At 38.5% G+C, this 24,732-nt stretch overlaps 1 protein-coding gene across 1 annotated transcript in view; it reads right to left on the bottom strand.

The window, feature by feature from the left end:
* Positions 1 to 24,732, bottom strand: part of TAB2 (TGF-beta activated kinase 1 (MAP3K7) binding protein 2) — a 62,295-nt gene that overhangs the window by 12,853 nt on the left and 24,710 nt on the right. Inside the window, exons 2-3 of the mRNA XM_063390365.1 lie at positions 7,204 to 7,393; positions 399 to 1,911 (exon numbers count right to left, since the gene is read on the bottom strand). Of these exons, the coding sequence (XP_063246435.1) occupies positions 399 to 1,911; positions 7,204 to 7,305 (1,615 nt within the window). The 5' untranslated portion in view covers positions 7,306 to 7,393. The remainder of the gene's footprint in view (positions 1 to 398; positions 1,912 to 7,203; positions 7,394 to 24,732) is intronic.

Below are 24,732 nucleotides of genomic sequence, written 5' to 3'. Positions count from 1 at the left end.
GGGAACATTATCCAATGTAAACAGTACCTCAACTGATTCAAAAATCTGACAATGGAATTGTAGCTTTAAATCACTAGGACAAGTCGAACAAACATAGGTGTTTCCTTCAGAACAACATAAAAATGAAGATGGTATGACTCCATTCAACAGATAACATATCTACTTAAGACAAACAGAAGAATATCTTCAAGTATTCAGATTCATGTTTTTACCATAAAAAGAAATCTGTGATTTGCTTACAAAACACTTTTTTTTTTAATTTAGGAAACGCTCACAAATGCTAAAATTAACGATACTGTATTAACATCACAAGGGTTACTAACTGTTTCCTGTTCTGCAATCTACACACTGAATTGACAACCTGTTAAAATCTCTACAATTTATATTAAGAATATTACCTTGTGTGTAGGCAGCATCATCAGATCCCATACTCAATTTCCGTGCATCACTGATCCTATCCACATGTGCTAAAACAGGGTCAGTGAGATGCTGGATACCCTCTGGTTCAACATAGTGATCAGGAAGGTTTAGAAGGTTTGTAGGTTCAAAAGTTGGGGACACTACCCCTGGGGAAACAGCAGGGGGCTTATTTGGAGAAACTGTAATTTTAAAAGTATATTTTGTGTTAGGCTGTGTAACAACCACTCGAGGAGAGGTTGCAGTGGTGCTGTTGCCCACTGCTCGACTCTTGGGTGGATGGTGATGAATAAATGCAGGACCCATGCTTACTTGACCAGACATATTCCTAGCAGTAGTAGATACTCCAGGATTTGTCGATATGAAAAGCGTGGGCTGGTTCCGTACAAGTTGATCATCTCCTGTCGTGGCATTTGCTGAAATGTAGACCTTGGGCTGACCACGTGTGATCACTTCATCAGTATTTGGAGGACTGGCCGATATGTAAACAGTGGGTTGACTTCTACTTAATGTCTGGCTGTTGAGGGAAGAGGGAACGGTGGAGGTGCGAGGGCCAGTTGAACGTAACTTAGAAGAACTGTTTCTTTGTGGCGGTTCAAGTTTGATTTCAATTTGATTTTTGCGAGGTCCTGTGGATATATTCTGAATGTTGTATTGGCTATGAACAGAAGATTGTGAGCTACCAGATGAATGAATCATAGGTGCTTGTGGAGTAGTAGGAGAACTGATGGGCATGTAGACGTGAGAAGTCTGGTGGCCTTGCTGGTTTGGCTGTGTCGAGTGTTGTGATGAGGTATGTGGCGTAGTACTGGATGTAGGAATAGTAGTCCAGGGACTCGGCTGCGAAGGCTGGTAGACTTGCTGAGGGTGCATGGGATTAAACTGAGATGCCCAGCCTGGCTGCTGCTGTGTCTGTCGAGCGGTACCACCAGGAGCTGTGATGTAAGGCCTAATATAGATAGAATTTCCCTGGGGACTGTTAAGTACAGGAGGAGGTACACCATGTATGTGCAAAGACGTTGGGGTATTGCGACCAGGCTGAATGTTTGGGGCTAAAGTTACCATAATGGGATTGAATCTGGGTGTTTGTTGAGACAAGTTAGATACTCCTTTGCTGCCTAGGTGGAATCCAAGATGCTGCCCCGGATTAGAAGCACTAACTGCATTAGCCATCCCAAAGACATTAAATCCTTGTGGAACCTGTGCAGGTGCTGTCTGTGGTTCCTGCTGAAACAGTTCATTGTTGGACTGACTAGTTTGAAGGTGTCCATCACTAACACTGTGAGCTAGAGTCCTACTTCCATTCATTCTACTTCCTTCTCTTCCATGGTGATAGATGTTTTGTGACTGCAAATCCAAATTAAGAGATGTCATGTGATTTCGTAGTCCAGGAATCCCAGAATCATCCGAAAAACTCAGGTCTCCTTCACCGTAGAGATACTTTGTGCTCTCCTGAGAGAGAACTGCACAACAGGCATCCAAATTATTGTTATTCTAAAAAAGACAGACGAAAGTTTGACATTACTGATAAAATACTGTCACAATTATTATCCAATCATAACTGAAAAATTAACAATACAACATCAGATAGAAAGCTTTAGGTGGCTGGCTAGCATAGCTGCTCTGCACACACAAAGGACTTGCATGTGAAGCTCACTGCTCTGGGAACAACAACTCAGCCAGTGGCACCAAGAGCAGAGGTCTGCATTGCCTCTGAAGCATTGACAGGGAGATCCTGCACCTTGGCAAGCTAGCTTTATGCAGTATGATACACCTTGAATGAATATTTTCCCTATTTCTTCTCAGTTTCAGAACCATCTTCAGCAGAGACCAAATCTCTGGCTTTAGGGAGGAAAATGACAGTAGGAATGGATTCACAGCATCTGCACAGTACTGATTAATAGCTTAAAACCAGAAATAAAACCACATGTTTATTTTAAATGTTTTCCCAAACACTTCAAAACCAGTTATGCATTACCTCCTGCTGAAAACAGAAAGTGAATCTTATGAAGAGAAGAAACACGCTGACCCAAGGAACTGCACATGACTTCAGAAGAAATGTAAAAACTCAGTTTATATAAATACAGCAGGATTACTCTTTTGTAAGATAAAACTATTAATCAAAAACCCAGAGGACATTTGTATTTTCATTTTAAACCACTGCTTGCAAGGCTTTTAAATACTTGTATTTGTACCTTTTAAAACCTGTAATAGGATGACACAGAACAGAAACCACAACCTAGCTAATTCTTTTTTTAAGAACATTTCAGAAGCAAGCTGCTAATCTCTCTTCTCCTTTTCCACATGTTTAATAATATTGTACTCTAATCTTTCCAATTTAGTTTCCTACGTAAGGATTTTTAGAAAGAGTGAACATGCATCAATGACCTAATTTCTTCATACTGTGCTCCATCTTTATCCCTTTTCAGACAGAACCTCCCACCCCCCAAGAAATAAAGGTTAATACTTTCAGCCAGAAGAGCACCTGTTCAGGCCCATGTTATTAACACTAAATAGGTGACAAATCCATCCAGCACACAGAAACAGTTACTAGAAAAAAATGCACGTGATCAAGGAAAAAAATTGCATGTGCCAAGTAGCAACATTATCAGTTAGTTAAAGAGTGACACAACCAGATAAACTGATCCATGCTACATGCTTTCTATTATGTCATTTTTGTTAAACTAGCAGACATTTCTCATTCTTCAACCAGGATGAAGGTGACAGTGCTGTGCAGACATAGCAAGACTGTCTCTACCTTACACATTTACAAAAAAAAAAAAAAAAAAAAAAAAAAAAAAAAAAAAAAAGTGGGAGAGGGATGACAAGGCTAAACTTCAGCCACACAACCAAAACTATGTGTTCATTCAGACCAGATGCAGTTCTGAATTCTTCCAAATTAAAGCAAAAAAAAGAAAAAATCCTCAAAAAACCCCAGCCATGAAACTTTTTAAAACGATAGGATTCCCTGAAGGCTATCTAACAAGCCAGCTCTATATAAAGATCGCTGAAAAAGGTGTTCAGAGATATGAAAATGGATCATGATGATATGCACATTGGCTCTAGTTTGGAATAAGGACCAGAGGACAAAGTAACCAAAGGAAGTTAGTAGTGAAGAAAGGAAACACACGGACAGAACAGTGGGTAAGAGAAGCTAATAACAATAGCCTGGTATTTGTTGCAAAGGACAAAAGGGAGCCAGAAAAGGGGAAAAAGATAGGATGCCACAGAAAAACAAGCTAGAAAGATCTCAAAGGCAGATTTTGCAAGAAGTGAATTAAAATTATTAACAGATAGGTCAAAAATACCAAACCAAAAAGGAACAGGCCAAGCTTGCAAGGCCCTTACATTCAGCTTGAATGCATTTCTTTGGACAATTTTTTTATTTCTTTTTTAAGACTGCATCCAATCAATTCCCAAATTTCAGTGACGTCAATGAGAAAATTGGAGAACTCAAAGGGGAAACGGGGGCACATGGAACCCCTGGCATCTTCTGGCTGGCAGAGGCAGAGTTTCAACCGCTTCTAGCTCTTTACAGATCAGAGAACCGGTTGATGGCAGAACTGAGCATATTCCAGCAAAACAATACCCCTCATCTTATCTCTGCCCATGTCCCAACTGAGTTTAAAATGTTGGCACCCTGAAAGAGAAAGAAAAAAAAAGAAAGAATAAGAATGTTGGAGGGAAATGAGGAAGCAAGGAGAGGACGTAGACTTGAGGAACAGGTATAGAATGCTCCGGACACAAAAAATAGGACAACAGGGAGCAACGTCCACAGACTCTGGGCACTACAGTGACTCCTTGAAATAAGGAGTGGGAGAGCTGAATGCAGGAGGTTTGTTGGGAAGAACATAGGGATACAAAACTTTTTAGGAATATTCAGTGCTGTCTGCCCAAGACTTTTCACTCCCTAGATTAAGCAGGTTTAAGTTTCCTCCTATTAGCTCTCTGGTGATCCTCTGTTTTTAGTATGCTATATGTTGTATAGGTATTTCAACAGTAGGCTATTTACCTCGAGGCATTTGCATATTCTCTTTGTCCTTAATTTTTTTCATTATAAGTACATAATGCTATAAACTTTTCTTTAGGAAGAGCTGTAAGTGTTTGGCTACAAAGACTTCATGGAGGATGACTGAAGTATTTGTACATTTTTTCTGCATAATTCACAGTGACCCAAATAAACTTTCCTTGTTCTAAAAGCCTCATCAATAATACTATAAACTACATAATTGATTATATTGTTTCAGATTTTCACCTGGGGTATCTTAAATTCCTAGCTTAAAAATAAATTCATCCTGACATATGATGCCTGCACATAAGGTACTGTGGGGCCAAGGCATATACCAAGTGTTCTCAAGTACTTGTCTTTGACCTAAACTACACAGCTCTGCCTTTATTGGAAATTCCTGCCACTATGTTTAGTACAAAGTGTCAGAACTCAGAATTCAGACACTGTTCCAGCTGCACTGCAAACATGTGCACAAGTACTCTCAAATTCTACTTTTCAATCTTTCCCATCAGTCCAAGTACAAAATCTGTTGGTTTGAAGAGGTCATGTTAGGTAGCTTTTTTAACAACAACCCCAAACAAAACAAACACAAACAAGCAAAACCCCAAGCCAAAGAGAGTAGCAAAGCTAGAAGTTGCCAGAGAAACCAGAGCTCATGACATTCAAAGAACCACCAACATGACAGGATTTTCTCGGTGAGTCTTAGCTCCCAGTTCACAAAAGAGGTAGATTTCCAGTGTGACAAATCAGTTTAACAATACTGCACACATGGAACATTAATAACTCCTGACTGTTTTTGAAAGATCCTCTTATGAAAGTGGACTTAAAACACTTCCTCAAAATCTAAACCCTCCTCCATTAATCTGTCATAATATGGGATGTATATGGATCTTTTCTTCACAGTTATAAGGCTTCTTTTATCAAAAGGAATACACTGTATTCAACATTATGAAGATTGCTGAATCTCTTAAAGACAAGCATTAGTTCTTAAATTTATCAAGCATTACATTCAAAAGATGATTACTGCTGCATTCACTCCATCAAGTCCACAGACCTTGATGAACAAGTTCTCATGTTTGAAGAACAAAACTGCACCTGTAGTATAAAGTCCTACAGAGCACTAAGATATAAATAGCAGTGTACAATCCTGAGAACAAGCACAGGCAATTTATACTCTGGTTCAGTTTCCTTTTCAGCTAATAATGAGAAAGAAGAGACTGGAGAAAGCATGAAACCTCATGAGCCCTGAGCAGAATTTTGCCTTCTTGCAAATCAAAATCAATTCTGCTGAAAAAATGCACTTTTGCAAGTTCTTAATCTAGAAAGACTGGAAAGTCATGATAAAGTCTTGGCAATATGTTAAATTGTCACAGACACTTACCAACAGTACAAACACTGCATTTGGATGTATGTGCATGTGAGTACATATACATATGTAAGTACAGAAAATATGTATTTCATATACAAAAATACATATAAATAGCAAGACACACAGTAAAGACATAAAGAATGTTGAATCACAACCACCGATGTTCTAGCTGTAGTCCAGAGATAGCTTCTGGGAAGCCATAACCCAACATTTTTTTATCAGTGTATACTGATGGTCAGTATCACTATTTGGATAATTCTCTTATTAACCAGAGTAAATCAAAAGGTGAATATCTTAGAATGAAAAAGAAAAGCAACCAGTATGGCTGCTTTGAATCAATGAAAAATGCAAAGCAAACATGTTTAAGCAAAATAATTAAATAAGTCTACCAGTATTTGTTAACTCTAGGCATTTAGGTGTCCCTATTGTGCTTTGGAAGAACATGAATTTATCTTCTGAAGTAGCTAACATGATGTTACAGAGCAAGAAGCTGATACAAAATATGATATGTGTTCTAATAGTGGCAGCATTAAAAACAGACAGCTGCATGTAGAAGTTGAGAATATGCAGCTTTAGCACTAACTACAGCACTGGTCAAAAATGCTTTGTTACTATCACACCCAACAGAAATCCATTAATTAACTACCATAGACTCCAAAGGTACAGCAAAAAATGAAGCCCATCTGGCAGCCCAAGCCCTGGGCAGATGTACACCAGTGCCTCACCCCCACTCAGTGTAACACAGTGGAGGTGAGGCTACAAGCGCCTTGTCCTGCCTGAGAGCCCAGCTCAGAGCACCTGGCTGTGCCCACATCACACGCCAGGCTCCCTGCCGCAGAGGTACCTAAGGCCACCAGTGCTGGCTCTGCAGGCCAAGGGAGCTGCAAACAGAAAGCACCAGGGCCAACCTGCACGCAGGCAAGGGCCCACCTTCAAGTCTGATGGAGACCAGGTAGCAAACTGCTTCTACACCTGCTCCAACACTCAAAAATTAAAATAAAATTTTAAAACACCACACTTTGTAGCATTGCCTTATATCGTTCCTGCTGGACTCAGGCTGACTTTGCATCCCTCCTTGTGCCACAGTTAGTTTTGGCTCTTGAGATGGTCAGAAGGCATGAGCATACTGAATGGTGAGACAGTAGTCTCCATGCACACACTGATTATTGATTTACAGGCTGATTTATTTTACACCATCCCTGATTAGCCATGGAAAAAGAGAGGCCAATTTAACACTTTGCTTGCTGTGCAATATAAAGAAATTGGCTGCATATATTTTTCTGCACATATTTATTTTATTTATAAAGAAAAACAAAAGGAAAAACATCTGCTTTCAAAGGGGATGCCCACACAGAAAGCTTAAATTAGCAACGCTGCTTACTTGTACAGCCACGAACAGAGCACTGACCTGTAACATGCATCTGGACACAACACCTTCAGGTACCTCAGGAAACTTCTGTCGCAGGTCATGTAAAACCTGAATATCAATTTGCTGGCTTCCTTGGGCCATTCGTATATTGCCTGGTCAGGATTGTTTTTCAACAGGCAGTTTTAGGCCTTAGTAAAGGGAGCACTCATCTCTTCTGGCCCAGCATTTTCTGCAAGAGAAAGGAAAGCCTTGAGACACCAAAAGCAGGCATTTGTGATGTAACAAAAGAATATCCCACAAAAAACTGAAACACACATACAAAATCCATTATCTATTATGCAGCCTAAGTCTCTATGTTGATGTTTTCCCATGCAACATCTCTGGCTAAGTAATTGTCCTTCACACACTCATAATCTTGAAAATTGCCCATTTATAGACACATCTGGGGATCAGTTTCCTCCTATCTTTGGTTTTATACTGATATTATAAAATACATTAGGAATTTAAAAAAAACCCCTTGATTTTTCAAGGTATTAAAATTATTTGGCTTAAGAACAGCATTTTTACTTATTTTAAACACAACTGAACACAAAGAATTTCTACCAATAAATCTTCAAGGAATGGACCTGTGTGTTAAGCAATGGAATAGTATCTTCTCTACATAAACTAATATTATAAATAAGTGTGACCATACAGTTCATAAAAACCCTGACGTAGTCAACTCCAATGTATATTTACATGTTAAATTAGCAAATCTTATTCAAGCATCTCCATGAATCTTACTCACTTTCACTGTGGCAGCAGTACAGCAATTGAAAACATTACTTAATCTATGTACTAGAAGTACACTCATGATATTTCTTCAATGGTTTACAGTGCCAATACAATATTGATCTTGCACCTTCTTCAAAGAAACTATAAGGAAAAACACTGTTCAAATTAACACCTAAACAATTACATAGTTTATCGAAAACTGTACTGCAATACTTCTCTAATTAAACTTCAAATCCAATAAGATCACAACAAGTCCACAAAACCAGAAGATTCTATTACCAAGAATCAATCAATCAATCAATCACAGAATCCCTAGGCTGGAAGAGACCTTCAAGATCATTGAGTCCAACCCATGCCCCAACATCTCAACTAAACCATGGCACCAAGTGCCACATCCAGTCTTTCTTTAAACACATCCAGGGATGGTGACTCCACCACCTCCTTGGGCAGACCATTCCAGTACTTTATCACTCTTTCCATGGGAAACTTTTTCCTAATATCCAGCCTATATTTCTCTTGGCTGTCCTCTCCTTCTATCAGCTGCTGCCTGGAGAAAGAGACCACCCCCACCTGACCACAGCCACCTTTCAGGAGGCTGTAGAGAGTGATAAGGTCACCTCTGAGTCTCCTTTTCTCCAGGCTGAACACCCCCAGCTCCCTCAGCCGTTGCTCACAGGGTTTGTGTTCCCAGCTCCTCTCCAGCCTCGTTGCCTCCTCTGGATGCTCTCAAGCATCCCAAGGTCCCTCCTGAACTGAGGGCCCAGACCTGGACACAGCACTCGAGGTGTGGCCTCACCAGTGCTGAGCACAGGGGAAGAATGACTCCCTGCTCCTGCTGGCCACACCATTCCTGATCCAGGCCAGGATGCCCTTGGCCTTCTTGGCCACCAGGGCACACTGCTGGCTCCTGTCCAGCTGCTGTCACCAGCACCCCCAGGTCCCTTTCTGCCTGGGCACTGTCCAGCCACACCGTCCCCAGCCTGTAACAGTGCAGGGGTTGTTGTGGCCAATGCAGGACTCGGCACTTGGACTTACTAAACTCCATCCCATTGGACTCTGCCCATCCATCCAACTGCTCCAGGTCTCTCTGCAGAGCCCTCCCACCTTCCAACAGATCAACTCACGCTCCCAGCTCAGTGCCATCTGCAAATTTACTGATAAAAGAGTCAATACTCTGATCCATGTCATCAATTAAAATATTGAACAGAGCTGGCCCCAGCACAGCCCCCTGAGGACACCACTGGTGCCTGGCCCCAGCTGGATGCAGCAATGTTCCCCACGGCTCTCTGGGCCCACCCAGCTCCTGACCCAGCACAGAGAGCTCCTGTCCCAGCCATGGCCTGCCAGCGGTTCCAGCTGTGGAGACAGCACAAAGGCCTTGCTGAAGTCCAAACAGACACATCCACAGCCTTCCCTGCATCCACCAGGAGGGTCACCTGGTCATAAAAGGAGACCAGGTTGGTCAAAGATGATCTACCCTTCCTAAATCCATGCTGGCTGGGTCTGATACCCTGGTCATCCTGGAAGTGCTGTGTAATGAAGAAAACTGGTTTATGCTAGTTCAGTATCAAATGCCATTATTCCACCCCTCTTCTACTGAGCAGTGCATAAAACTTCCTGCTAAATAGTTAACCCCCTTCAATCCTCCTAAGACCACTTAATTTTTTTTCTGATTTCTCTAACCTACATTAAAGCTGTTATTTCAGAAGAGCAAATTCTGTGATCTCCATCTCAAGTTCCCTGTACAGTATTAAAAATTTGTGTTTACTCTTCCTTTAAACTGTATCAGCAAAAAAGCACCTTCACAGCTGCTACAGCAAAAATGTCTTCCCATGGAAAGAGACTAATGCAGGTAGTCTTTTCAAAAAACCATAGAGAATAAACTAAAAAAACTAGTATTTAAAACAAATGTTCCACATTGTCACCCCAGTGCTTCATTTCAATAAAGTATTTTGTAGTCTAACCCATTTTTCAGTGTCCGAAGTCTTGATAAAACACACAATTGACCACAATGACCAAATTACTCTGAAGAAGCAAAGCATTATAAAAATTACCTTAAAATTCAAAAGTGCTACAGAAAAACTTGTCTGCATCTTCACAAGGCATAAAATGACTTACAGGTCATCATTCAATGCTTGCAAAGTTCAGTTATTTGTTGGTAGCATGCAAAACTTGGAAGACTGCTTCTTTTTATTTTTCCTACTGTACTTTTAAGTTTTGGTGGCTTAGCACCAAGCAGATGCCAGCAGGTAGTATCACTTCACTAAATTTGCTGATAAATTTTTGCATGTGTGCATCACATGTGTCAACATAGCAAAATATGGTATTGACTGTAATATGGGAGGAAGTAAACTAAAGAGGCTCTGCCCCCATTATCTTAATTCAGAGAAAAATACTCCAACACAAAAAGAAAAAAGTTTGTTTTCCTTAGTTTCAATTAAAGTAGACAATTAATATGGCTTCACTGACAACTGAACATATGAAAAATGTATCATATGAATTGAAGGTCTCATTCCAATCATCACTTCAAGAAGAAAAACCCACTAAAGAGCTCAAATATATCAAAAGATTACTAATAAACTCAAATTAACCTTAAGGAAGACTGAAGTGACAGGACTGAAGAGGCCTTTTGAGGCCTCTCTAGTAAAGACGATGAAAGATGAAGAGGTTTTTTCCCAGTTCCTGATGTTGCAAGAAACTACAAAAAGGACTCAGGATCCATCTCTATAAGCAAACTTAAAGGAACTGAAAGTTACTTTGACAGATGCAAGCCTAAAAACCAGACACACAACACTGCTGTCAGCCATGGAACTCAGGATCATCCAGAATATTTTTAAGAGATATTCGTAGAATATTGTTAGAAAGTTACATAGACAAGAAGGCATATATATATATATAAAATAAAAAGCATCAGTGCAAGAGTGAATAGCAAAGACTGCCAGTAATTAGACTGTAGAAGAAAAGGGTACCAACAGGAGGCAAAGGAAACTGCTGGCAGCAGCATTTTGGCTTCATTCACAGACTCTGGCATAAAAATAACGGCAATACAGCATTACAGAAGTAATCAGAAAAACCTATTCAACAAATTAATTACTGGAAGAAGGAAAATTCAACACTGGTGACTCAGAGAAATAATTTTTCCTAAAATCTTTAGTATCAGAGTTTAATTACAAAGGAAAACTTCTAAATACTGGAATGCAGTATAGTATAAAGTTATTCTTGTAGTAATGTCCATTTACTCACAGTTTTACATACTGCTTCTAGCTATTAAAAAAAAACCCAACAAAACAACCACTCTTTCATTGTGACTTTATAATTGAAGAGAGACAGAGATCCCAGTGCTCATTTATGCCAGAAATACTAAGTAACCGGAAGAATTAATTAGCTGTGTTCTTTTTCAAAGAGTATTGGCATGATCCCCAGACAACTTAAAAGGCCTGGCAATTGTATCATGATGGAGCTCCTGTTGAAGCTTTATTCTGTGAAAACTATTGAAACCAAAGTAAACAACGTGTCATCTCCCAAAGACTACTCAGAACTATGAGTACGAGGCACAAAATAAACTGTTTCTCTTGTTTATGAAAATATTCAAAGACAACTTAATGTGAAATATAATTCAGATGCCAAATACTAGGCTCTTATAGTGCTGACCAGTGCTAGCTAAATACAGAATTTTTCAAGTCTCTTTTCTTCTGACAGGGCACATGTTTAACGTATCACAGACAATTCTTCAATACAAACCTTAACTTAGTATCACACTGACTTGCCACAAAACACTTATAAAGCAAGTGTTCTTCAGAGTAGATTCTGGCAAAATGCATTTTATGAAATAATTAAACCTGACAAAATCTAAACAAAGAAGCTGACAGACCAGAAAGTTATCTGCATTTCTTGTTCATTACTAATTTTTTCCTACTGCAACTTCACATAGAGTTCATGCCACAAAAAATATCAAAGGTAATTGTGCAGATTTTAACATAAGTGCTGTATTTAATAATTCCAGTTGAAGTTATGATGCACTCATTATGACTGAAGTCCCATTTATGGCCAGCTACCATTTGGGAGACAGCCTTTGTGTGCTCAAGAGAACAGCTTTTGGAAATATGCAGAACACTGCCACAGTAACCAGCATGCCCTTCACCTTCTCCAAACTCAAATCAATGCAGCCTTTATATCTCCCTTGTTAGTTCAGCTACATCTAGTAAGTAAATTGCTCACACTTTTCTGTGGTTTTCATCTGATCACATCTGATCTGTGTTTTACTCACCTGGTTAAAATACTGTAAAAGTAATCTATTTAAAAGCTTATTTTAGAAATCTGGCTGTAAATATTTCTTAAGAGAGTGAGTCCAGAAACAAGAGAACATTTTCTTGTGGCATTAATGGTGCAGGTTACAGACACTGCATAAAAAGACTGCTGTAATAACAAGAAATCAGATGCAGCAAGTTGCAATGTAAACCTGGTAGAGGTTGATAAACCAACAGCAGAAACACACAAGCAATTATAAAGATGACTGAAAAAAACATAAACCCCCAAAAAACCCCAAAATAAACCACACAATCCCTCTATACTTATCTCAGGCTGCTTCATCAGGACTAAGATACACAGACTATGTAACTGTGCATTGGGTAGCTCCAAAAAAGTAAAGTTACCTTCACCTCTCCTCACTCCATGCTTTCGTGAGCAAAACCTTCTACCTTCCTCCATATATTTAGCTATGTTTTTTCCTGTTATCTTATCCAAACACCTATCCAGGCACCAAGCCAACAAATATTAAGAAACTTCTTTGGGTCCTTTTTTCAGCCAGACCTCAATCCTGATGTTTCACTCCAATAATTCAACTAAATCCTAACCTTAGCTCACTTTCCATTGAGGGTTTCTCTTCACACTGAATTGCTTGAATGACAAGGTATAGCTGATATTAATATCGCTAGCATTTCTTTCAGCTTCCTTTAAAAAATATAATTTCCTTTCCAGTCTACAAGACTGGCAATCACATTATAAATATAGGAATCTCTATCCACAGAAGACCCCTTCTAAGCAGGATCTCCATTCCTCTGACAGTAACAAGCATTGCAAGCTTATTGAACACTCCTCTTACAATGTTTTTGTATACCTACTGCTTGGGGAAAAAAAATCAGACAATAAATGCTACATTGTTCTCTTGCAACCTACCCCTCCAACCTCCTACATGCCAACTTCCACACCTATTCTTGCTTTTTCCTCCTTACTTATAATTGCACATTCTTGTTCACCATGAGACTAGAAACCTTCACTGTATGGGTGCCTAGCAAATGGAGGAGGGGGAAAAATTAAAGAGATACCACTGCATGTAATGCCAAACTTGCTTAAAGAAATTGGTTCCTAGCTACATGCAGGACAGCACACTTTAACTATGTGACTGACACCTTGCAAGCAGGAAAAAAGAAAAACCCAAGAACAACAAAACCAAAATTGTATGGTTCTCTGAGAAACTACGATACAAAACCAAAAAGAAACAAAAAACCAAAACAAAAAACAACAACAACAAAAACACCAAAAAAACCCCCAACAAACAAACAAACAAACAAAAAACCCACCAGTAAAAAACAATGAAATTCTTTTCTCCCTATCTAGCCCTAATAGACTTTTTCTGAAAGCCTACATGAAGCCAAATATCAGACAGCCTAACCACACATTTGTTTTCTTAAAATCTAGAATAATTTTTAAGGGAAAATATATAGAAAAAAGAACATTCTACCCCAGAGTCCCATATTCTTTCTGTGAAAGAGATTAAGAAGTGACAGGACAAATCTTAAAGCTTACACTAACATCACTAACGCTTTAAATGTATATTTAAAAAAAGAAGTGTGAGAACTGGATGATGGAAACAGGTTTATTAAATACTCCTAGTAGAATTTAATTGTTCTAATATATTATTCAGCTTTTCCATGGCTAATTTGAATCACTTCAACAGTTCTTCACCAGTATCTCCGCTTAAAGAACAGTATTATCAAATCCAGATGTTAACTTCACTCGTTACCACCCATCTCTTAAATAAAGAATGAATAAATTTAGCCCATCACAGTTAGCTTCCCATCTCATCCTCAACCTACTATACAGTGATACTTCTTCGTAATTGTTTGCCAGATTTCTACTCTGCGCTGTTCTGAATCTAAACAAGAACATGAAGGGTACAAATCTGATTTCACTGCATGGCCTTAAAATTGAAAAAAATCAGAATTGCAAATAAGCATCACTAAGAGTTTTCCCCAAGCACATTACTGAATTGGATCAAACTGAAAGACTTCCATCAAATAATTAATGATGAGTAAGGTCAGAGGAAAATGGCAAACTCTGGAACAGTTCAAAGAAATCAACTATTCCTATGGAAAATTTATTTGAAGTGACCCTACCTGGAAGCAATTCCTACCTGGAAGCTATTCCTACCTGGAAGCACAACTTGGTTTTTTTTTTCTTCCTCCAAATTCATTACAAAAAGTAATTTCCAGAAAAAAAATTATTTAACACATTTTATAATGTCTTTTAAACTCCTGGCTGGAATAACAATATGCTTTAATGGGTCCCACAGCAAAAGTGTGCACACATGAAACATTTAAAGAGGTTTAATCTGTCAGGTATTTCCTTGGAAACTATGAGCAGTTACACAATTACTTTTTCAAGGGAAATTAGTTTGGGTTGTATTTTTTTTCACGCTGAGCAAATAAAAGAAAAAGGGGTTTGTTTTGTTTGACTGTGAATTTTTAATTCTTGCTAGTTCAGTAATGCTAATGCACACATTAAGGGACTCTATTAGTGGATTTTACCTAAATTTGGGTTGGATTTTTTTCCCTTTCCCTTAAGAGAATTAATTAAAAAGCCACCTTCCTTTACTGCAGGTAAATTCTCTTCTGTCAATTCTATCAAAGCATTCTCAGAGCTCAGCCATATGTTGGCAAAACTCATACATAAGCACGTTAAAAATGAGGTTTCTCAGGCCACTGTAAAAATTTCCTCAGGAATATGGTTTCATTAGAGAAAAATCTATCACAACACTTGAGCTTGCCTTAAGCTACTGTTAGGAGTTGGCAGTTTGAGATTTGACCTGCATTCCTTGCACAGTATGTTAACAACAGAAATCCAGATCTGAAAGCTTTTAAATTTTTAAGAAGGCTTTAATTCATTTTTACTGGAGATGAACTAAAGGTGAGGAAAGCAAAACACCTCTAAGACAGCTGAGAAGGCATTTTTAATTCTTCCTACGCTTCTTCTCCAAGGCACACACAAATGTTTAAGAGAAGAACTACTCATGCGGTCTCCTGTCCACACAGTTCTCACAAGACCCCTAAAAGCTCTGCATCACTACCCATGAAGTTATACTGGAAATACATGTGAAGATAAAAATCAGACTTCTGAATTACATGTGTACCTTAAATACAGTACTTGATGTAACTCAGAATTAAAAGTCCAAGAACATCACAGATCTATCCTTATGAACCCTTTTCTTCACCTTAGAAGCAACCATATGTTTTGTATGGTCTTGTAAAACCTGTTTCATGGCAATTGCAGGATGGCATATGGAAATGAAATACACAAAGCTAAAATTGCATTGCATCATCTAGTCAGGGTATTTTTAAAAATTACATTAATGAACTCCACAGTAAATTCTGCCTGCATAAGGATTCCAGTGCTAACATTCCTCATGTCAGTTTTACCTAGACAGTCAGAACTCTCTACCTTTAAACAGACTTATTCCCTCTTTCATTATGCAAATGTGTACATTTGCTTCCATTTGTCGGCTTCCCAATGAATGAAAACCCCATTATTAATTCACAGGAAGGTCAAGTAACAAGTATTAATCTCCACATCCCCAACAGTCATTGTATCAGGTTTCCTCCACAGATTAACAATATGAGAAAGCTGTCAAGTATTTTTTTTCCTTCTGCATACTTAATTTCTACTGTTGCTGCAGTGTAAAGCCTTCATAAAGATAATCCTCTATGAACTCTTTCAAGTCAAAAGCAGGTGTGGCTATTTTGAAGAGTATGCACTATTTCCAGTGCAACTGTTCTAAGAGTTGAAGGAAAAGAAAAAACTGAAGACAATAAAAATGCCATCAGACAAAGAGGCAGGAAAAACATGCCTATATGACCAGCCCTCATAAAAAAATCTTGAAAAAGTAACTGAAAACAATGACAGTCTACAAAGTAACATGATTAAACATTTTTTCTTTAATTCACTTGACTATATCTCCTTTAAAAATCTACTTTTGATTGATGACTGACAAAAAGAGACAAAGGCTTCCTAAAATGAAGCAATGATTTTAAACAACCAGTTTAAATCTAACTAGATGCTATAATCTCTCATAGATTCCCTGATCCCAATGTGCACTAATGTAAGAACATAAATATCCTACTGAGTCAAAAAAGGGTAATTTTAGCTCAGTGTTGTTTGCAAGAGCAGCAACAAAAAAGTAATATCCAGGAAGAACATGTAAGCCTAAGCCTTTTCTGAGCACATTCCTCTCATTCTCTCTGTATGTACAACCGTGTGTGATTGAGGAAACTCGAGAGCAGTGCCCTGCCAATTCTCTTTACAGACCTGTTGACAATGTATTCATTAAATTCCTTTTCTTAGTCTACTGAAATTACCTGCTCCTCCTATACACTATGGCAAAGAATTCCAGAAGTTTACTACTCTTTGCATTTTGAAATACTAATTCAAAATAAACAAAAAAAAAATCTTCCTCAGACTTTATTCAAACTTCTTGTCCTGCAAGTCCTGAGTGGTACACAGTTGCAAGATGCAGGATTTCGTAACAGTTCTGCATTCATCACCTGCATTAATTTTCAAGCTCCTCTCATAAATCCTCCTATAATCTTCACTTCTCCAAACTGTTAAGTCTGTTGTCTAAATGCCTCCTTGGAAGGGAAGAGCTGTTGTCTTGATTAAAAATAAAGTAACATCATCTCACTACCTTCTCTAACATCAACATATGCTCCCTGAAATACAGGGACTGCAGCCCCTGGTACTCAAGGGGACGGCTTACCAGGGCTTTGCACAGGAACAACACCTTTTCTCATGTCCTTGGTACCTTTCTGATGATGCCCAATAGCTCTGCTGGCTTTTCCATCTGCTCCTTTTCCATTGCACCAGAAGTTTCACATAACTCCTCACAAACACAAGACTACCCCTCTCAGTTGCAATGAGTTATGAATGTAGTACCTGTGTGCAAGACCAGGCTTATTACACACCACAAGACGACATACTAATAACCTATTCCTCTTTTTCCCACCTAGACCTCTCCTTCTCCATATCTAGTACCACAAACATCATTAGCTGTGAAAGTCTTAAACATTTTCCAGTATTTTACTACATCCTAGTTCGCTGAGTAGAAGACAGCTTGGTAAAAGCTACAATGTGAAGAAGAGTCAGCCATAGTCACCAAAGTCCAGCACACCTCAGAAAAGTACGAAGTTTGTGATACAAAGCCTGATGTACCTGCTGGCTGTGACCACAGTAATAAGCAGGACAACGAGCACTTGAAAGTGTTTGTTTATTGCTATCCCCCTGCTTTCATGACTTGTACTACTCTTCATACAGAGCAATTCTAAAAGCTGGTTGAGCTGGCTCTGGAGTAGTTTGTAAAGTTTCAGGTTTTACATCTGATGAGTCCAAATCAGATCAAAGTCTTCCTTGAACAAACTGCCCTCAAACAAACTGATGTTCAAGGAACTCGACAGTAACCTACTGCCAACAGCAGCAATAAAATGTATGTGAACGACAAGTTCTTTGAGTAGCTTCAGGAACCTCTACAACAGCTTACTCTGGCCCAAAGGGGACTGCCCTGCAGCCTAAATACACAGAAGCCCATCTCAAAACGTCTTGGCTCCAATCACCCTTTCAATAGTACGAAAACCACATTCCAACCAAACCTGGATCTGCAGAGCTTGCAGACTTTTGGCTCCACCACTGAAAACCACAGTCCAGCATGACTGGCTGCTTCTGAGCTGTCAATTTGAGCTCTGGAATCATCAGTCCCATCATAGTTTCACTGAACCCAGGGAAGATTCAGCTTACACTTGCTAAGTTCATATTTCATTTAAAAATCTTTGCATAAATGAAACAGACATCTCACGAAATGAGAATCACGACTCCTAGCAAGCTACATATTTAGCAGTAGCTTTTGATAGTGATTTCCCAATTTAAAACCAAAACATGACAGCACACACATCAGATATCAAACCTTTCAGTAAGAGATGCACAATTACTGCTGAAGAGCCACAATAGGACATCAGTGTATAGAAGTGGGCACATAGGAAGGACATGATGCTTTTTGTTCTTAGAAGATCACATGACCAGGAATATCTCTGGATTTCTCCATGTAAAGTTCTATTCAAAATTATACATTAACAATTTCTTTTTTGAAAACAGGAATATGAATAAGAGAAATAAATTTAGATTGAAATAACTTGAAATTGCATTTAACCAAGCAAAAAGAGACTCAAATGTGCATTGAAATACTGAAGTACAAAAGCACTGGTGAGTTTCATACTGAAGCTGTGTATACTTTAGCTTTCATTCTAAAGAGAACAGCAAGAAGTGTCATTGCATCAATTCAGAACTAAGTAGGAGTGCTGTTAACACTACACCCTTTGCCATGACTCAGAAGATTGTATCAGAGAAACACTTCAAACCCAGCTGGTCTGAAACTGCAATAACTCTCGGATTTATCCATCAAAAAAAAATCTTCAATTTCATTAATATATTGCCAATTCAATGATGAAAGGAATAAAAAGGCTAAAGAAATGTTAAGTCACATGCATGATATATAATGATTTTGTTCTCATTTATAGTGACCTTTATAGTGACCTACAATTGTTGAATGCAAAATTATCCTATTGTCCACATTTACACAACAGTGGGAAGTCTGAGTGAACTTTGTGCCCTTTTAGTATGTTCCAAATATTGCCATATTTCATTAAAATTTACATGAGAACATAAACACGTTGTGCCATGTTTTAGCAGGTCGCCAGGTAGTTCAGTTTCTGATATGTGTTTTGGGTTATTCAGTTCACAGCAGGAAGCTCTAAAAGCCTCTGTATTCAGGCAAACAGCTGAACTTCAGCAGTTCAGTACAGAAGCCAACAACAGCACTTCAAATCTGAGAGCTTGCATTATGTAACTCAGTCTTCCAGTGGTTTTGCTGATGACTAGATTGGTATTTGAAAGACTTATTTCTGTGTTTCATCCTGATAATAAAGCAAGTACCCCTAAAAATGCTGAGAAGTTCCATTATCCTACATCTGTAAGCCAGAAATGAAGCTATTCAGAGATCAAGGGACATGACAGCATTTTAGAGAAAACATTCCAGAATCAAAGTATCTCAATAACTGCCCATAGCCACAGCCAAAAACTTCTGAAGATGAGGTAATAATTTTAAACCAGAAAAGCATATATTTGGATTGGATATAAAGAAGAAATTATTTGTGTTGAGGGTGCTGAGACACTGGAACAGGTTGCCCAGGGAAGTTGTGGGTACCCCTCATTGGCGGTGAACAGGTTAGGTGGAGCTTTGAGCAACGTGAACCTCTGAAAGGTGTTCCTAATCTTACAAGCCCCTTCAGACTAAAACATTCTGCATCAGTGGTGTCCAAACCAAGGATAATTAAATGGATTTTGATGCAGTTAAGTAATGCCTTGAGAATTTTTTCCCTACAATTACACGACGTTGCTGGACTCAGGCTGTATAGCAAATTAAATGCATACAATTACATTAAGAAAAAAATACAGAAATCCTAGCAGTTACATGGCATGCCAATTGTTGTCTTATTCACATTGTACAATGTGTCCTACTTTCCAGTATGGGCATTACATTTTTCCCTAGAGAAAATAAATGGCCCATGTATAATATTGGCCTAAAATGTTGTGATAGCACACCTAGTGTATAAAAAGTGAGATTTTGAAAAACAAAAAAATCTTGTCCCAAATAATTTCAAAATTATGGTGAATCTTGCTTATTGTTTTGACTGAAAAAATTACTTTATTGGAAAAACTCTTAGGACATTTACATCTCTCTTTCTTTCTTAGGCACACAGAATGTACAGGCTGTTTCCTGACTTTACAAGGAAAAGTTTCTATTTCCCTGATTTCATGGAACCCTTCTCTAGTCTTTACTTTTTAACTTATATTTCTACATTCTTAGTTGTGCAAGTCCCATCTATACAGTGACTCATTTTGGCACAACCTGGTCACTGCAGCACAGCCCAGCAAGGGCAGTGTCCACTATCAGAAAGCAAAGATACAGGAAGCAAAGATCTGCAAGTCGTACTCCAAGGAAACCTGGTTCTCAAATGTTTGTGTGACTATAAAAAGAAACAAAGCACACATTTCAAGTTTAGGTCTAGCTGCACCTTTGACACTCTGCAGTTGTTCAAAATTGAAATCAAAACATGCATGCTCTTATTTGGAGGATGTTTACATTTGACAAGTATGGTATTTTTATTATTTTTTTCCCCTGTTCCCTTTATGTCTCTGGAAAGTGACTGAACAAGCTAAGTATGTAACTTTATTGTGGTTTAGACAAGCAGATGGAACAAATTCAAAAGGTGTCAGTATAGCCCCACCTGAGCTACCAGTATGAGTGGCTGGAAGTTGTCTAAAGGTTGACAGTTCAGTCCATCCTCTTACTGAGGATAAAAGTAAAAGGTTAACTATAAGGATCTAAGAGAACATAAAGGATATAAGGCTAACTCTTGCCATAAGCAGGAGCTGGAGAAAAATGATCCACGTCTGGAAAACTGATTTGGAGGAAACTACCACCTCTGCACTAAGCCTTAAATTAATCTTGTTTTCTTAGTAATTCCCTGAATAGAGACAACCAGCCAAGAGATCTCTCCATCCTTCATTTATTCTATTGCTCTAAAGGTTGTTACTACTGCAGCAAGGGCATCCCTACTGGCAATGCTTTTGAATGCAGCTGTCATGGCACCGAGTGGAAACCTCCTCAGGCCATGGAGGGAAACATATTTTACTAAGTTTCTAACTCAGCCAATGAGATACAATAACATTTCATCCAGCAAGAGACGCCTCTAGCTTGAGGAATTCTCATTACCAAATTAAAACAGAGCTTCAGACAGTAGGTATACTAGAATAACAACAATAACAGAAGTATTTTCAATTCTCACTTCCTGCTACAACAATGCTACCATGAACAATAACATTGTTATTGCTGCCGGGTCTTTGCCCTTGTAGCCATGTTATCTACTGTTCATCATATTCTACAAATGAAAAGCCAGACCAACGCCGTAACTGAATAAAAGACGGCAAAAAAGCATGACTCTACCAAAGGCAAATTAACAGTTGTTACATGTAATGTAACATGTAATGTGTACCTGTAATGCCAGTTCAGTCATATAATGGCAGAAACTTGAGTAGTAGTACCTTCTTTAAATATATCTTGTTCTCCATTAATTATTTTTTATTTGTATCTAAAACCAGTGTGTACTGTTCAACAGTTGATATATCTACTACAGAGCAGCCTATATTAATGGTGACTTAACTGAGAAAAGGCTTTAAATATACATAAAATAGCATTATTTTTGCAGAAAAAATGTTATAAAGCACCAGGAAGTTAAGAGTAAAAATATTAGTAACATCACAGTTAAGCCTGATGTACTTTCCCATACACTTCACTGCAGTCCTGCCTAACATCCTGCAGGAACTCCACAGTACTGCCAGGAAGAGAGCTGCACACTCTGAATTTAACACACTGGAACACAACCAAAGAGACAATTTCTCTGTTATCATACTCCAGCTCATTCATCATCTTTTTCTTGTATTGCAGTAGGCAAAACACTACATTTCTGAACTGTATCATCTTCCAAACACTCTTATCAATGCAGTCTCCTTGCTGATCTCATTTTAAAACATAGCAGCAATTCTAACTTGTTGAAACAAAAGGAATTTTTCCAGGTCACAGGGTCAAAGTCTCTGATTTCCCATATGCTAAGAAAGCACTTTAAGAAGAATATTAACATTCTGCAAAATTTATAGCAAGGGCTCTGTCAGCACTTGTCTACAATGTGCACAACAAAGCTCCATTCAGCTTGCTGAAGCCACATTCATATAGCAGTTCACTGTGATTCACTGACTACTTTGAGAATGCCTGGTTTATACAAAACATAACTCAAAAGAATAGTGAAAAATTCCTGAGCAGTAAACTGGCTTTAGGGAGATTATGTGCTTAGAGAAAAGCAATGATACCAAGGATAGCTTGAGCAATAACATTTTGAGTGAGACTGTAAGTTATTACAAGTTACAAACTATGATTTAAGAGCAAAACAACTTCATTGCCTTCCATCTTCAGTGCTCTTTCCTGGACAGCACAAACAGCTACCTGTACACCGAAATGTTCCTTTGACACCACACTCAAGTGTAGTTGGAAGCTTGGTGCTGGAATTTGTGACCCCACTTCCATGAAAACCATATCACAAAGCATTTAATGGATCATCAGCAATGGATCATAGCAGTGTGCACTGAACTAGAAGTGGAAGAAACAAACCTTCCTAGCAGCCATGCACAGCCATGAGACCACACAACTTCCTCCTAGAAGACTTGTGTTAAAATACAACATTTACAGAAAAACTGGAAGTAGCTTTGGGCTGTAAAAGACAGCATCAAACAACAGAACAAAAATAATTCTATTTCATATATACCAGAGTTAAGTAAGTATTTGAACAGTTGCTAGGCAGCAGCAGGCTGTGTGCAACACATCAGATTTTAAGGTTTCACTGATATGTTAGAGAAAGTTTTGCAAAATCGTCTATCAAAAGTTTTCAACTATTTAGCCACATTTCATCAAAAGTGCAGTCTGAAACCTTACTAACCAAGCACTACAGCAACTAATACAAATACAGATGCTGTCGTGTCACAAATAACACACATCTGTATTTTAGTCCTCTAGAGCAAAATAACAGACAACCAAATAACAGAGGAAGCTTTTAGATTTTGGCAGGGACCTTTTCGCCTATGGACAGAACAGGCTGTCCCCACAAAACTGCTATTTACCAAACGTGGCTCAATGATCAAATTACACTTTCTCTGGTACTTGGAAAGCAGTGAATGCATGTGTCACAAAAAGCCACAAGAAATCCACAAAGCTGAAGAGTAATTGTAAGTATTCCCTTTACTTTCCAGATGCTCCTTTCAGAAAGCACTCTCAGTTCTGTGATCTATATGCAAAAAGTCCCTTATTTTTTATATTCATATTTAGAAAAGAAGATTTCACTCACAATTAACATCACCTAAAAATATCCAAGTAACACAAATAATTGGTCCAGGATAGTCATGATACTGATTATAATGTCTCAAAAGCAGGACCTTACTAATAATTGAGACTGCCAAACGAAGAGCATAATTTATGGCAAAATCTATATGCATGAAAAAAAGAAAAAAATTAGTTGCTGAAGACAGAATTGTGCTCATTCAGATTAAGGACTCCACAGATAACACCCATCTCTCTTTTCTCCTTTGTTCTTTCTTAATAAAAAACAAATACTAACGCAAAACAGTTGAAGTCTTACCAAAACAAAATATTTAAGGTCCTTCATTAAGGGCCCTAAGCAAATAATACTTCTAAATATTTAGGCAAAAATCTACTGGCTTCATTACAAATGAAAGCTGGCTATTCAGCCAACTAAAAGTTGTCTCTCTTTCAACTCTTCAAAGTAATTCCAGAATTAACACTCTGGCCTACTTTCTTTTGGAAAAAAAGTGGAAAAAAATTCCTTTGAATATATATGTCTGAAATCTCTCTGAGCCACTCATAGTTCCAGATGCAAACAGTGAAGCTCCAGAACCCAGGTTATCAGATCTGTCAGCTGCCTCCTGTGGCACAAGGCCGGCAAAGAAGTCACCTTAGTCAGGAAAGCACAGAACCAGCTCCTTTAGCTTCCCTGAAGGCCACAAATCCACAACCACTATTCTCTCTCAGTGAGGATAAGATTATCACACAAATCTTCCCCTATGAGAAGACTACGAAATGCAAGTTAACTGTGTGGCAGCAACAGTCAGCCTTGTATGCTCCTTTACTAATGAAGTGCTTGCAGATTCAGGGTGAAACTTGGTGAGAAGGCTGAACAGACCCAAATCTTCAGTGTATCTGGCTGTTCTCACCACTCTGCTCTTAGACCCTGCAATTCTGCCCTCTTTCTTGCTCTGGCCCTAATTGTACACCTCTTCTCTGTGGCAAATTCAAGAGATAAATCTATTAGAAGATAATACTTTTCTTTCTTGTTGGATTTCTCTTTGTGTTTCAGCAGTGATGAGCTGCCGCAGAAGCTCAAAGCATCTTGGATACGTTCAACTGTATCACATCCTGCAGACTGGAAGATCCTATCATGCAAAAAGCCTGAAAATGCATTATTCTGAAATCCAAGACTTTACTGTGAAATTGAAAGAAACAATGAACTAGGCTGACATAAATTACACCTTCTTTCCAAGAACTGTAATCAAGTATCTGAATTACAGACCCTGTAAGCATGGCTAGACCAAAAGCTGAATGGGAGCAGTGAGTTATGGGCCATGTGTTGTTATTTCAGCAGCCAGCATTGGATCAGTGCTGTGACCGGATCACTTTTATATCCCACTCTGATTATACTCCTATGGGACTACATATTAAACCAATTCTACACCTACAACAGGTGCAGAAGAGCAGCAACTGCCTAAAAAAACCCCAAAACAAATCAAAATCATTTCTGAGAAACATGTGAAAGCAGACTTTAGGAAGCAGCAATCTCAATTCATGGAGCCTCA

This window comes from Prinia subflava, chromosome 2 (assembly GCF_021018805.1).
Source record: "Prinia subflava isolate CZ2003 ecotype Zambia chromosome 2, Cam_Psub_1.2, whole genome shotgun sequence".
NCBI lineage: Eukaryota > Metazoa > Chordata > Aves > Passeriformes > Cisticolidae > Prinia > Prinia subflava.
Note: the sequence above shows the minus strand (reverse complement) of the source record. Positions and strands in the feature narration are given on the sequence as shown.